The sequence below is a fragment of the Trematomus bernacchii genome, unplaced genomic scaffold (genome assembly GCF_902827165.1).
Source record: "Trematomus bernacchii unplaced genomic scaffold, fTreBer1.1, whole genome shotgun sequence".
NCBI classification, from domain to species: Eukaryota; Metazoa; Chordata; class Actinopteri; order Perciformes; family Nototheniidae; genus Trematomus; species Trematomus bernacchii.
This window is the reverse complement of record NW_022987617.1, coordinates 361,914-377,261: the sequence shown is the minus strand read 5'-3', so window position 1 is coordinate 377,261 and position 15,348 is coordinate 361,914. Positions and strand designations below refer to the sequence as shown.

The 15,348-nt window shown below is 46.5% G+C and overlaps 1 protein-coding gene across 1 annotated transcript in view; it reads right to left on the bottom strand.

The window, feature by feature from the left end:
• LOC117484213 (Fanconi anemia group A protein) overlaps positions 1 to 15,348 on the bottom strand; it is a 72,073-nt gene that overhangs the window by 4,892 nt on the left and 51,833 nt on the right. The window contains exons 24-34 of the mRNA XM_034132677.1: positions 14,077 to 14,176; positions 12,749 to 12,936; positions 12,549 to 12,645; positions 12,229 to 12,441; positions 4,309 to 4,382; positions 3,917 to 4,045; positions 1,440 to 1,518; positions 1,179 to 1,339; positions 815 to 920; positions 222 to 281; positions 6 to 110 (exon numbers count right to left, since the gene is read on the bottom strand). Of these exons, the coding sequence (XP_033988568.1) occupies positions 6 to 110; positions 222 to 281; positions 815 to 920; positions 1,179 to 1,339; positions 1,440 to 1,518; positions 3,917 to 4,045; positions 4,309 to 4,382; positions 12,229 to 12,441; positions 12,549 to 12,645; positions 12,749 to 12,936; positions 14,077 to 14,176 (1,312 nt within the window). The remainder of the gene's footprint in view (positions 1 to 5; positions 111 to 221; positions 282 to 814; positions 921 to 1,178; positions 1,340 to 1,439; positions 1,519 to 3,916; positions 4,046 to 4,308; positions 4,383 to 12,228; positions 12,442 to 12,548; positions 12,646 to 12,748; positions 12,937 to 14,076; positions 14,177 to 15,348) is intronic.

The following is a 15,348-nucleotide window of genomic DNA, read 5'->3' as shown; positions in this document are numbered from 1 at the left end:
TGTACCACTGTGGAGAGCAGGAGCAGAGGACAGTGCACACTGATCTGAGACCAGGCTTTGTTCACTTCTTCCCTCGAGCGCCCACAGCGTACACTGGCACACAACACACCCTGGAGAGAGCACACACACAGCACACTTGTTTTTTTTGCAGGAGCTGATAGAAATACAGTCAGAAATGTTTATTGGAATTGTCCTGAGATTGAAGTAAGTGTGACTCTTACTCTCAGGAAGTGTGATGTTAGATGGTAGGACAGCAAGCCGACTGGAGAACACACGTTCCTCTGTGGACAGAAGAGAGGAGGGCAGACAGAGGAAGATGTGAGCACTAAGTAAGGGGTAATGCAGCGAGACGGTCAGTAATGAAAAATGAACCTTGAATGGGTGATCCGGATCCAGGCAGTCAAACCAACGACTTGACTCACAATATTGATTTAAAATGATTGTATTGCTTCCACTAGGAAAAAAATAATCTGTACCATGCGTACCAAGAACTGGAACTGCAGCATTAACAACGTAACTTAATATGACGGCAGCACTGATGGAGGTTTTCTGTAACTGTCCAAGTCTGTTCACATTTTCTTAATAACCAGTCTTTAAACACTGCCAGAGCCCAGATATGACTGCACATACTGTAGTCTCTTGATCCTCCTTAACAACGGTCTGCTCTCCTTAGCAACAGTCCTCTAGCGTAACATTAACACACAATCACAGTACTTTGTCAAACAGCAAAACAGATTCGGGAGAGAAACATTTGACAAAGTGACCAGAAAATGTGTCGCAGCCATAGACTGTATATATAAAGGTCGCAGCTCACCTGATGCAGGTTGATATGTTCTATCAGCGTGTGACAATCAACAGCTGCCCTCCCTCCTTCAGACTTCAGCTTAAGGAGTAACACTGCCGGGAGAGCCAGCAGTACTCTGTGACACACACACACACACACACACACACACACACACACACACACACACACACACACACACACACACACACACACACACACACACACACACACACACACACACACACACACACACACACACACACACACACACACACACACACACACACACACACACACACACACACACACACACACACACACACACACACACACACACAGATTTCAGTGGCTGAACATTAAATGTGTGCATGTGTGTGCGTGTGTGTGTGTGTACCTGTTCCATGTGTTGAGTGTGTGTTGTAGGCAGAGCGCAGTGCTGATGCTCTTTTCTGTGAAGGAGCACCTCTTAGACAACAGTTCAAAGAGGAAGTCACAAATATCATATTTTCCATGGCAACCAGAGAGGGCAGTCACTTCCATGTCATAGACAAGTTCCTGCACATACACAAAGAAACACACATGAAAACAAAACACACTGGATGTATTAAGGACCACAGCAACAGTTCTCTCTTGCTTCAGTTTACAGCGTACACACCTGTAACCTGGACAGGATGTCAGGCAGACAGCTTCCTTTCTCTGACACTCTCTCATCCAGCTTTTCCACAGTCTGGTGGCTGCAGACATAAAATATATAATAGTAATAGTGACGTTTTTACCAAAGGCTGAACAATTCACATTTTGTTCATTGGTGCTCCTGAATGACATATAGGCGATCTATAATATAAATAGCATAACAATTATAATAGGTGAACAAATTGTCTTCATATTTTTTGTATTAAAATCACGCCCCCTGTGAACAAATGTGGTAATGTTTTCCATGTGAAGCCTCTCGGTGTTGATCTGAGCGCGTCTTTTAGGTGAAAGAAAGATGCAAATGTATGCAACTGTTTTTGTAACCAAGGATGAACGAATAAATGACCTGAATTTCAACAGTCACATTTAATCAATTACTAAGTCAGCCTACTATCACCGCAAGAATATATCTAGGATTAAAAGACTTATGTCACAGCAGGATTTGGAAAAACGTGTCCATGCTTTTATCTTCAGTAGACTGGACTACTGTAATGGTGTCTTTACAGGTCTCACTAAAAAATCTATTAGAAAGCTGCAGCTAATTTAGAACGCCGCTGCTCGAGTCCTCACTAACACTAAGAAAGTGGATCACATCACTCCTGTTCTGAAGTCCTTACACTGGCTTCCTGTCTGTCAAATAATAGATTTCAAAAATACTGCTGCTGGTTTATAAAGCTTTGAATGGTTTAGGCCCAAAATACATTTCTGACCTACTTCTAAATTATGAACCATCCAGATCTCTCAGGTCTTCTGGGACTGGTCTGCTTTCTGTCCCCAGAGTCAGAACTAAACATGGAGAAGCAGCGTTCAGTTATTATGCTCCAAATATCTGGAACAAACTACCAGAAACCTGCAGGTCCGCTGCAACTCTTACTACTTTTAAATCCAGGCTGAAGACTTTTCTTTTTGCCGCTGCTTTTAATTACACTGCACTGTAACTTTTATTATGTTTATTTTTTCTCTATGCTTTTTAATGTCTGTTTTTAAGGGCCATATTTCTTAAAGGGCCCATGTCATGCTTTTCCGGTTATTACCCGTCCCCTTGTGTGTTATGAAGGTTGTTATGCATGTAAACGGTCTGCAGAGTCACAAACCCTCAAAGTACACCCTGTAGAGAGTAAAACTCTAACACAGAAAAGACCTGTCTATGCTGCCCCAGAACGCCTCGTTGGAGATTTCTCATTTTCCATTGTTTTCTTCCTGGGTTCTGTGACGTGTGAACACCCAAATCAACAACAAATGACCGGATTGGCCCAAATGGACCAATCCGCGGAGCACCTCACACACCAGGATCCCTTGGCTAACTAACAGGGAGTCCCCATTGACTTGCATAGAGCTCCCTGAACGCTGGTAATAGACGAGTTGGGATCACGGAGAAATGCTCTCTGCAGACCCATTCTCACAGCGTTATCAACCTTTTTCTTACTCAATATCAAGCCACACTTATTGTTTTTACTTCGGCTGTGAGTGTGTGTGTGCTCAGGATGAGTTTCGTTGTGTCTCGCTGTATCGCGGACCCGGAAACCTGTCCGCTCCTCGCAGCAGCGGCGAGCAGCAACGAGCCTCGCAACGAGCCTCGCAACGAGCCTCGCAACGAGCCTCGCAACGAGCCTCGCAACGAGCCTCGCAACGAGCCTCGCAACGTCCCGACCAATCAGAGCACACTGGGCTCACAGGGAGGGGGGGGGCAGGAGCTCCAACAAGCCGTTTAGGACAGAGAGTGAATACACATACTATACAGAGATGCTGTATGAGAAACCAATGTGATTTTGGAAAATTGCACAATTTAAATCTATTCTAGTAGAACTCAACAATGGAAATATGATCAGTAGAAATGGCCATGACATGGGACCTTTAATACTCTTAATGTCTTTCATTTTTGAAAACCACTTGCCTTGCGTTGAAAGGTGCTATATAAATAAACTTGCCATGCAACTTATATTTAAAACAATGTTTCATTATTAAACACAGCTGTTTACACAATGCATAGTGATGAGGCGATGCATCTATAAGATTAATTATTGTAATTATCGTCTTGCAGTGTATTCCATAAATAAAGTATACATATTATATACCAGTCTGAGAGGAATGCCCCACTGTTTTATCAACTGTCCCTTTTAGGGACAAATGATCAAGACCTGTTTCCTTCTAACCGGCTCACTGCGATACTTTGCCTGTAAACATTTTAAACATTGGCTCTTCTGGTCTGTGTACTGTAAATCCTTTCTCCTGATTTTGCAGGGGATTGGTCCCTGGCACAGTTATTAGGAACAGAATACCTATAGGAATAGCCAGATTCTGATGGCTGATGGTCTAGTATGGTTATGTAGGTCATAAAGAGACATCAGTGTTACATTTAGATTTGTATAACCAGTTGTAAAGTACTTGTAGTAACTTTACAGAAACCTGCATACACTTCAGCTGTGGTTCATACTTCACCTTGACTGCTGGCCCATGATGGCGGTGAGCAGATGAGAGCAGAGGAGCTTCATCTCTCCTCCACAGCCTCCCTGCTCCACCTCACGGGGGAGGAAGAGCTCTGAGCAGGCCCACTGCTGGAACTCCTGACTAAACACACACACACAGCACATGCAATAGATAGATAGAATTGGATCACACATGCACTTAATGGTCACACATGCAGAGCATACAGGACACACAGTGACATTTGTTCTCTGCATTGAACCCATCCTAATACCAGGAGTCTAGTACTAGGAGCAGTGGGCAGCTATTGTACAGCGCCTGGGGATGTGAGAGTGTAAGTGTGAGTGTGAGTGTGAGTGTGAGTGTGAGTGTGAGTGTGTGTGTGTGTGTGTGTGTGTGTGTCTTACCGTTCTGGGTCTGACAGGGCGTCTTCACTTCTCTGTACTCTGAGCTCATTAGCCAGCCATTCTGAGACCGATAACTTGGAAAACAGAAGGGTTCAAGATTTTTGCGTTTGTCAATAACATCAATCCAAAAGAATTCTACACCCGCCAAAGAGATATAAAACGATAGTTACGTCTGTAACTACGGTTCTATGAGTCCCGGATGACCGCCAGAGGCGGTGCTTAGCACTGGATATGTCCATCGCGCGCATGCGCAGCTCGAGTACCAAATAACAACAAAATCACCTGTGACCCACGTGACACCGGCTACATATGCCGGTGTCGTCAGAGGATCTGTTCCCATAATCTTCTCGCGAGCACACAAGAATTCTGAGTGACAAGATACTCTGGCGGTCATCCGGGACTCATAGAACCGTAGTTACAGACGTAACTATCGTTCTATTTCGTCCCTACTGACCGCCAGAGAAGGTGCTTAGCACTGGATGACTTATACCAACCATGTCATGAAGAATCCAAGCCCTTGCTCACCACTGGAAGCAGCGGAGCTCGGCAAAAGGACCACGCCCAAAGATGGGGAGTGGCGACATTAACCCGATAAAACCTGGAGAATGTGCCAGAAGACACCCACGATGCCACGGCGCAGATGGTCTCCAGGGGTGTTGAGATGTTCCTTGTAGAGTGGCATCTCAGCCCTGCTGGCAGGGGGCGGCCACTGGCCCCATAGGCATGTGAGATGGTATCGACAACCCAGTGGGGCAGCCGCTGTTTAGAGGGCCAAACCACTTTTAGTGCCGCCATGGCAAACGAAGAGCTGCTCCGACTGCCGTATACAGGCAGTAGCATCGATATACGCCCTCAGGGCACCCACAGGGCAAAGCAACTTCGACGTGCCGTTCTCCTGAATGTCAAAGCGCGCCAGCTGGGCAGGCGGATTGAAGTGGGTTTGTGGAAGCACCTTGGGCTGGAATGCCACATTTGCCCAAAGGGCAACACCTGAGAGTTCCACCTCGGGCATGTATCGCTTATGGAGAGGACATGCAACTCCCCAACTCGTTTCCCTGAGGCTATGGAAAGCAGAAATGCTGCCTTCGTGGGCAGCCACTTAGGCCCCACCTGGGCCAGGGGCTCGAAGGGAGGAGATGACAGGGCATCCGGCAGCAGGGGCAGGTCCCAAGCCGGAGCCCTCGGGGTGCTAGGGGGATGCTGCCGTAAAGCCCCTCTCAGGAAGAGAGACACGGACCTGTGGCACCCCACCGTGGCGCCGTCGACCGGAACATGTCGGTCAGAAATAGCAGCCACATAAACTCTCAGAGTGGAGTGAGAACGTCCACTATCGAGAAGGGACTGCTGTCTGGGCAACAGTGTACATGTTGTCCCAAGGAACGAGCACGTGCTTGCCCCCCAGTTGGGGTAGAAAGTGTGTGAGTGCAAGCTGCATAGCCCGAAGCTCTAGCACGTTGACATGGCGTGCACCCTCCTGGGCAGAACACTGACCCTGAACAGTCCTGCCCTGCCGCACTGCACCCCACCCTGAGAGACCTGCACCTACGGTGAAAGTCTCCTGACGGGATGGGCTGGCGCCCATGGGCACGCCCATCAGGAGATAGGCCCTGCCCCTCCAGCGTGACATAGAGTGGAGGCAACGCTGCGACACCCTGACTTCCCTGTGCTTGTGCCACTTGGCGCCCAAGTGAAGGCTGTTCAGCCACATCTGCATGGGGCGCAACGACAGCAGGCTTAAGGGCACAACGGCTGAGGCAGCCGTCAGTCTGCCCAAGGGCCGGAGGAACTGAATATCAGGCACCATCTTGTCCGGCCTGAAGATGGGAAGAAGGTGGGAAATGTCGTCCACACGACGAGGTGTCAGGTAGGCCCTCATGGCGACCGAGTCTAGGACCATCCCCAGGTAAGTGACCTGTTGGGAAGGGTCCGGACAACTCTTTCTGGTGCTCACTGTTAGGCCCAACCGGGCTACGTGAGATAAGAAGCGCGTTGTATCCTGGGCCACTTGAGACCGGGATGGCGCGCAGACTGGCTGGGGGGCGCCGGTAAGGCTCTGAGGCACGAGGCCGCCTAGAAGGCCGGCAACCGGGGGCACGAAAGCCCCCGGGAGGCGGATGAGTGGGCCGCTGGGACCTGCGCAGACCACCACTGTAAGCTGGTGGCTGAGTGCGGCTGGTAGAGGGGCCCCTGGGCCTGCTGGGAGTGGGCACAGGCCTATGAAGACCCGAAAGCTGCTGCCTGGTCCGCCTAGCTTGGGCAGCACGCTCCCCAAACAGCTCCCCTGGCACACTACGGAGGACATGTCTCCGACAGTGGTGACTGAGCAGGCCAAACCTGGTGACGAGTCTGCACCAATAAGGCCATAACTCGTCCCAATTCCCTAGACATTAGGACAAAGGCTTGCAGTGATGCATCACTGAGGCCCAGCAAAGAAGGCTCGGCCGGAGCCTGCTGCAGAGAGGTAGAGACAGCCAGCATCAGATGGGACAGGGAGTTCCCGTTATGACCCGTGCGTGCCTGTGTCGTAGGCAGTGGCGACTGGTCATTAGGGGCAGGTGGGGCACAGCCCCACCTAGTGTCAGCAGAAAGTATTACACATAATGATTAGAAAAAATGGAAAGAGATGCAAAAAAAGAAATAAAAAAATATATAAAATATATTTTAAGGTCATGTTTAATCATCTGATTCGTCTGTGCATTGCTGTTTTAGTCTGTGTTCTTCTAATTAGTGTCTACAGTGCCGTTTTGAGCCATGTGGGACAAAACCTGATCATGCCCCACCCTTTCACTGTCAAAGTGAACGGTGACTGTAAAAACTACACTGCGCATGCTCAGAGTATTTTTCAATGTAATGTGTGGCAAAAAAAAAAACACCATAGGGGCACAGAGCTGCCATCCCCACCATACGTCATCTCACATCATTCAGAGCTGATTGGCTGTAAGTACGTGTGCCGCGAAAAGTGTGGTGTGTGAAGAGCATGGATGTATAATAAGAGGAGACGAGAGCTGCAGTGACGCGTCCTAAAACCAGGAAGTAAGCTGCAAAAAAGCAATGAGGTTTCTCTATAGGATTTTAGAAAATAGCTTGAAATAAGATCTGTGGGAAACGTACCTGTTAGATAAATGCACGTTTTGTTCAGCCGGATAATATCCACATGTCTACCCTACTTTTATCATTTTCGGATCATAAATCTATCGATTAGATTTATGATAGACTTTTGAAACTACAAGATGATAAGGAGGACTTTTACAAAAAAGTTATAGAATTTTTTGTCCAGAAGGATAGGCAAATGGACTTCATCTTCAAGTCAAGGTAAGACCGCAATTTTTTGAAAATGGGATCTTACTTAGAGAGAACAATTCAATATTTAAATGATCAAATTACATTTTTTGGGTATCCTTTTGTTGAACTGTCTGTTTAAAATTAATCGAAGCATCAGACAAAAAAAGCTTTTGAAAATAATATTATATTTTGGTTTAGGTCAAAATATAATATTTGTAAACCTGAAGAGTCAGTGCCAGTGCCTCACCAGCCATGAACCTCACTGCACGTCACTGCAGAAGCTTATATATAGACATCTAAGTTTTTTGTGCCCCACCACTTTTGTACATATAAAAACGCCACTGGTCGTAGGCCCTACAGAGCAGCTCGCCCTGGTGTCTCTCCAGCATGCATGGAGCTCCCTCAGGTACTCCTCTGAAGGAGGAACAGTGAGAGTGACAGGGGCAGGGTTATGCCTGAAGAAGGCGCTAGCCTGAGCCGAGTCGACCTGCGGAATCTGAAGCTGCAAGCGTGCCAGGGCCGCACGAATAATGGCCGCCATGGAGGCATCCTCCATGCCCTGCAGAGCTCTGAGCAGAGGAGTGGAAAGCTTCCTCTGGGGTGAGCGGGGCCCCGTTCTCCACCCCTTCATAGAAGAGGTTTAGCCAAAGCCGCTAGCGACATGGCATCCTCAAGCAGAGGTGTGGCAACCGAAGGAGGGCCAGGTAGCAAGCTAGTAGCCCCCACACCGGGGCTGAAGGGCCAACAGGAGCGACTTCGTCTGCTCCATGACGTCAGCTAACCGATCCACCTTAGAGGACAGCCTGTTTCTAGTCCTCTACCTGGGGGGTGAACCCATAGCCATCACTCCATCAAGTCGCCGGGAACGGCCAGACTGAGCTGGAGGAAGTTGTGACGAGGAGAGGTGCCACCTCTGCGACTCTAGCCACTCTGAGCGCCCGAGGCATGAAGCTACAGCTCATGCAGGCGCTCTGCCGAAAGCCAGATGCAGCGTAACCGGGAGCGAGCGCGAGGGCACAGCCTTCACCAGCTACCTGCTGAACGGAAAGAGTAGAGCAACGCTCCTACTCGCCGAACACAAGAGGAATTTAACCTCTTCCACGTTACCAGCAGAGGGAGCGGGAGCGAGAGCACTGCCCTCACCTAGCTGGATTAAATAAGGAAGTTTAACAGGGCAGCTTAGCCAGGCGGCTGCTGCTAAGAATCACGCAACAAGTCTACCAGGAGCGGGGGCGAGAACACTGCCTTCACTGGTTGAGTTAATGACGAAAGCCAGATGCAGCGTAACCGGGAGCGAGCGCGAGGGCACAGCCTTCACCAGCTACCTGCTGAACGGAAAGAGTAGAGCAATGCTCCTACTCGCCGAACATGAAGATGTAAATTACCTACACCCACGTTACCAGCAGAGGGAGCGGGAGCGAGAGCACTGCCTTCACCTAGCTGGATTAAATAAAGAAGCTTAACGGTACATGCAAGATGTTTAGCCAAGCGGCTGCTGCTAACAATCAAGCGAAATCAAGTCAAATAACACAAATGTTTAAGACCAGATAATTAGCTTCTAAAGAAAAGAACAGCACAGAGCCGTAGTTACAGTAGTAACCATGGCCAGTGCTTACACGTCATAGAACCATAGTTACAGTAGTAACTATGGCCAGTACTTACACGGCTTAGCGGTGTTTAAAAGTGTCAGCCAACAGCTGCACACTAGATAATATAATATAGGGAGGGATGAAATCCTCTTTAATGGCCACACATGCAGAGCACACAGCACACACAGTGAAGATTGTTCTCTGCATCTACCCATCCTAGTGCTAGGAGTCTAGTACTAGGAGCAGTAAATAGCCTACAACGATATAGTTAGGCTGAGCCTAGACCCATAGGCCATGGTTACAGTAGTCACCATGGCCAGTGCTTACATGGCATAGGACCGTAGTTACAGTAGTAACTATGGCCAGTACTTACCTTACTCTCTACATCTAAGCAAAAAACGGGCAATTATGGCACCCTGGGCTTTCCCTACTAAATTGAACGAGAGACGCAGCTAAAGCTGGGAACTCAAAAAAGCTAATGATAGCTCGGGCACAACACCACAAGCAGAACTTTCAAAAGAGCATAATAAGGGCAACTTTATGGGAGAGGAAGCGGGAACACCGTCGTCACCAGAAAGTCTAAGCCAAACAATAAAAAAGACAGCAATCAGGACAACTTAGCTGGGAGAGGGTGCGGGGACACAGCCATCACCACAAGTTGACACAAACCTGTCCGTGGAGGCTCTGCACAGTGCACAGCCGGCCACAGCGCCCGGAGGACACGTTAATAACCCGTGGCTCCGACTGGACCAGTCGCGAAGCTGCACGCGGCCAGCTGTATGCAGAGCGGTATTGAACGCTGTAAGATGAAAGGAACAGATCCTCTGACGACACCGGCATATGTAGCCGGTGTCACGTGGGTCACAGGTGACTTTGTTGTTGGTACTCGAGCTGCGCATGCGCACAATGGTGATATCCAGTGCTAAGCACGGCCTCTGGCGGTCAGTAGGGACGAAATAGAACTTCATCAAAATGCTCACAACAAGTTCTGTGGATTATCTTCAGTAACCGGGTTATGATTTCTTTAGAAAACACTGATGTTTAATGTTTAGCGCTTTGAGCCCCAGAAGCCCAGTGCTCTCTATTTTCATTTTATTACGTCTGACTTGGGGGAGTAACAGCTTACATGTAACAGCATTAAGTTATCAAGATACAAAAAGGTAACTGTATTCCGATAGAGTTAAGACATAATCAGATTTACTGTTACATTTCTAAACAATGGGGATAACTAGCAGGATTACAATGTTACAATACCTTTTAAAATAAAGATCACATATGTTCATAAAATAGTGTGTGAGCTTAACTGTGTGTGTTACACTAAAACAGATTTGATTTCTGCTTTGGTAAACCGTAGTATGTGCTCATTGTTGGTGTATAGGCTGCTGCCGGATCATGCTTAATGAAAGAAAGGTTTTCCTATAAAAAAACAATACAATTACTTATATATTTTGATACTCAGATTAGGTTACTGAATACATTTATACACTTGTAATTGTAACGTATTACATTTTTTACATTAACCCTTCCAACCCTGATTACTTTGTGAAGCTTTTTTCCAGCTTTACTCTGATTAAATGGGCAGAACATCAAGATCTGCTCTAAACTTAGGCCCCGGCCGCACGAGGACGCATACGGTAAAACGCATACGCACACGCAAAAAAGTCTTCCGTCCACAGGCATTCGATTCATTTAACGTGTCCGTTCACACGAGACTGCTGGAAACGCTGGAAACGCTGTAGTACATATGCCAGGCCTGTAAGTGGCGCTGCTGCCGCCACAAAATACACCAAAAGCAGCGAAGAAGACCCCGCCCCCGGAGCATTGTTGCCATGGTTGCCCTTCTGTTTATTCTCCGCGGTGGACGGCGTGTGGAGTCCACCGGTGTTTTTCATCTGCTGGTGGACTAACCGGAGAGATTTACAACAAATCTCTCCGGTTAGTCCACCAGCAGATGAAAAACACCCACCTCTCCGCCTCTTCATAGGGACGAGGGGACCATGCGGCAGTTTCCGTTAACATTTTTCTCTGAGCAGGAGACGTGGGGAGAGGGAGACGTGGGGAGAGGGAGGCGGGGCTATTTCATCGTTATCAGAAAATGATCGTATAGAGGCGATTACACGGAGCCGTTTGACCCCCAAGAGCGTTCCGTTTGCAGATCTATCCACCTTGGGACCCGTTATCGTTTGCGGGGTCCGTTTCTATCGTTTTGTTACGGCCTCGTGTAAACGAAAGGGCTATACGCAAGAGAAACTAAGGGGCTGGCCCCACGAGGACGAACCGGGTTGTATCTGCATAGTTTCTCTTGCGTATAGCCCTTTCGTTTACACGAGGCCGTAACAAAACGATAGAAACGGACCCCGCAAGCAGATGAAAAACACCGGTGGACTCCACACGCCATCCACCGCGGAGAATAAACAGAAGGGCAACCATGGCAACAATGCTTCGGGGGCGGGGTCTTCTTCGCTGCTTTTGGTGTATTTTGTGGCGGCTGCAGCGCCACTTACAGGCCTGGTATATGTACTACAGCGTTTCCAGCGTTTCCAGCAGTCTCATGTGAACGGACACGTTAAATGAATCGAATGCGTGTGGACGGAAGCCTTTTTTGCGATTGCGATTGCGTTTGCGTATGCGTTTTACCGTATGCGTCCTCATGGGGCCGGGGCCTAAATTAATTGTAACATTAAAGTTGTACTGATAAATGTGCTGGTAAGTGAATCAGTTATTTGATCTGCCTGAACATTGATAATGTGATAGTACATCAGTTTTTAAGTGTTTGTAGATTGTTACATGTGTGCATGCCCAAAGACTGCAGATGGAAATGAACAAAATCTGGCATAAATCATCTCTTTTCTTTTTGAGAGTAATGTATTTATGCATGGTCCTTGTTTAATTGGGGAGAAGGCAGGCATCTCTACAGTCACTATCTCTGACACTCATACCAAAACAATCTTACTATAAAGTAACAAAGCTACTGATCTCTGATGCTGGCAGAACTCCATGCAACGCTTAATAAACCAAGGCTGTATTAATGCCAGAGAAAGCCTCTCACCTGATACTGTGCTGTGTGCTGCAGCTGTTGGACGGCTGGGTGTCTCCACAGCTGCAGAGCAGTGTTCCTCCAGCTGTGGCTGTGTGAGGCTCTGCTCCACAGGCCAGACAGCTCCTCCTCCTCCTCCTCCTCCTCATGTTCACCCATCGGAGCTCCAGCAGTGATGGCAGCTCTTCTGGCTTCAGGAAACAGTCTTGGGATGAGGTACAGGAGCTGAACAAACACACAGTTACAGACATTTTAGATATAAGTAACAGTATTATAATGTGATATGTAACACATTCTAACCTAATGTCATTTTATCAAGGAGAAAGAGGCACCTTCTTATAGAGGCCGCTGATGATGTAGTCCTGCTGTTGTTGCTGAGGCAGTGAGTCCCCTCTACACATCCCATAACACACAGCCGCCACACAGAACCTGCACAGCAACAAGAAGACAGGAAGTAAAGGTGGCGGCCATTTTCAATTGATTAATGAGAAAGGTAATGTTTGTAAGCATCAAACTGCACAGGTGACCTCACCTGACACAGAAGAGCATGTCAGTGTGTGTGCTGCAGAGCAGCGCTGCGCTGAGAGCTTCTCCAACAGATACTGGCTCAGGAAAAAGGGGCGGGATCAGCTGCACCAGAGGACTGTGGGACATGGAGGCGTGCAGATGGACCACAAAGGCTGACAGGCCCAGTAAGTGTGCAGCGCTCAGTGAAGAGCCCTTCAACAGAAGAGGTTAGTTAAAGTCCACAAGTAAATGTTCTGAATGAGTGGTGCAGAGGAATACAGAGATGAAGTGATTCAAATACTAAATACTAGAGTTGAACACACAATATTAAATGTTCTGCCACTAAAGATCTCTCAGTAAAAACTAGGGCTGTGCGATTATGGCAAAAATCATAATCACGATTATTTGGGTCAATAATTGATATCACGATTATTAAATACGATTAGTCATTGACTTTGAAAAAATCTATTTATTGAACTTTAAAACAAATACAAATAATAATTTGAACAGTATCTTTTTAACTGTTGATTACCCTGAACGTATAATTCAACTGAAAAACCAATACAAAAATAAATAAAATAAATGATACATTTAAATAAATAATATCAAAATAATAAATACCAATAAACAAGATCAACAAATATTTTGGAGCGCACTTCCCCAAGCTACTAAACATATATAAATACAAATAAATGAGACCAAAATTAATTAGATCAAATATGTTGCAGTGCACTGTCACAACCTAGCAAAGCAAAATAATCGTTTTTTTCGATTATGTTGTTTTCTTAATTGTCGCAGGCCAAAATCGTAATTGCGGTTAAAATACGATTAATTGCACAGCCCTAGTAAAAACAATAACAAGAGTTTGATAGCGACATGAAGTAGGGTGGGATCAGGTTGGTTTGTCAGCTCCTGCTAGTTAGGAATCCCAGCCTGTGGTTTTCACTGGGAACAGAACAGAGGTTCACTTTCTCCCCAAAACAAAATATAAAATGGTTAATCAGTGAATAAAGCTGTTTCACTTTCAAAATCAGTGTTTGTCTCACACTTTTCCGCTGCAGCTAACATGTGCTCAACGTGTTTCTCTGAGTTCAAACTTAGGATCAAGATATCTTAAGATTAAATCCTATATTAGGTAAAGTGTAAAGTTAGAAACAACCAAAATCTACAGCTTCTGGCAGACAACCACCACGCTGACACATGCTCAGAGGCAAATAGCATTCACATTAGAGCACATAAAACCCCCAGTATCCTGATAGATATAACATAGGTCTAGTCTTTTTTTAGACTTCTAAGTGCTGACATTTTACATATTATACTTAAAGAAATGCATCAGAATGTGGATCTCAATACCTGGTTATGGAACAGATCCCAGAGTCTGTGCAGGAGGCTGGAGACCAGCTGTGTGTTACTGAGCAGAACGCTGACCAACCTGGAGGCCCACAGGCTCTGCCTGGAGGAAGGAGAGAGAGGCGATCCATTAAATTAACTTAACTTAACTTAACTTAACTTAACTTAACTTAACGGCACGGCACACGTGTTGTAGTCAAGTCAACTCTTCGAGTCACCTAGGGAGAGTCGTAGTCGAGTCCGAGTCCAAGTCACCCAAGGAGTATCCGAGTCGAGTCCGAGTCATTATTACCTGTGTTTGAGTCCGAGTCCGAGTCCAAGTCCGAGTCACCCAAGGAGTGTCCGAGTCGAGTCCGAGTCATCATTACCTGTGTCCGAGTCACCCAAGAAGAGTCCAAGTCAAGTCTGAGTCACAAGTCTTCATGTATTAATCTTCGTGGATATATGTGTTGAAATGTAGCTGTTCCTCTACATTGCTTTTATCCTGTCATGTTATACTAATCTGTCTATTGAACTGCTGTGAAGCGAGTTTGGCTACAATTCTTGTAATAGGTGCTATACAAATATAAAGCTTATTACTAATTAGGGCCCGAGCACGGAGCGTGCAAGGAACCTATTGTTATTGGAGGAATTCTTATTTTTCTGCTGGCGTTTCGTGTTTTTGAGGCCTTTAGGACGCTTACAAAGTTGTATAATTTTGGACGGACGCCAGGACTGGTGAAAACTACAATATTCTGGAGTCAATGGGTTAAATATTCCAACCTGCTCACTAGCGCCATCTATCAAAATCCCATTTCGGAATAAATTTACAAAGTCGCACCGTAACTCCCAATGACCTGACATTTTGCACACATATCCGGGTGGACCTGCTCTACAAATAATCCTCTTGGAACCCTAAGCTCCGCCTACATTTTTTTTAATTTAAATTAGCATAATGTTGAAAACAGTGAAATATTCACTTAAATTTCAATTTTCAGTTTTTCAACACCAAATTTCGTATACAGCATCGGTAGAGGGTCAGACACATTACCGTAGAAAATGAGCATGTTAGGACGATAAATATTGCCGCTGTCAATCAAAACGTACTCGCAAAAAGGCGGGGCTTAGAAAGAAATGCTCATAACTCATCAACAATGTATCCGAACATCACAGATTTTGGTGGATATGTTCAGTCTGTCTTGGGGAATAGGCACACCAAAGCATTTTCATTTTGGACTATAGGGGGCGCCAAAAACACCACCAATTTATAACTCAAGAGTGGATGGACGAATTATT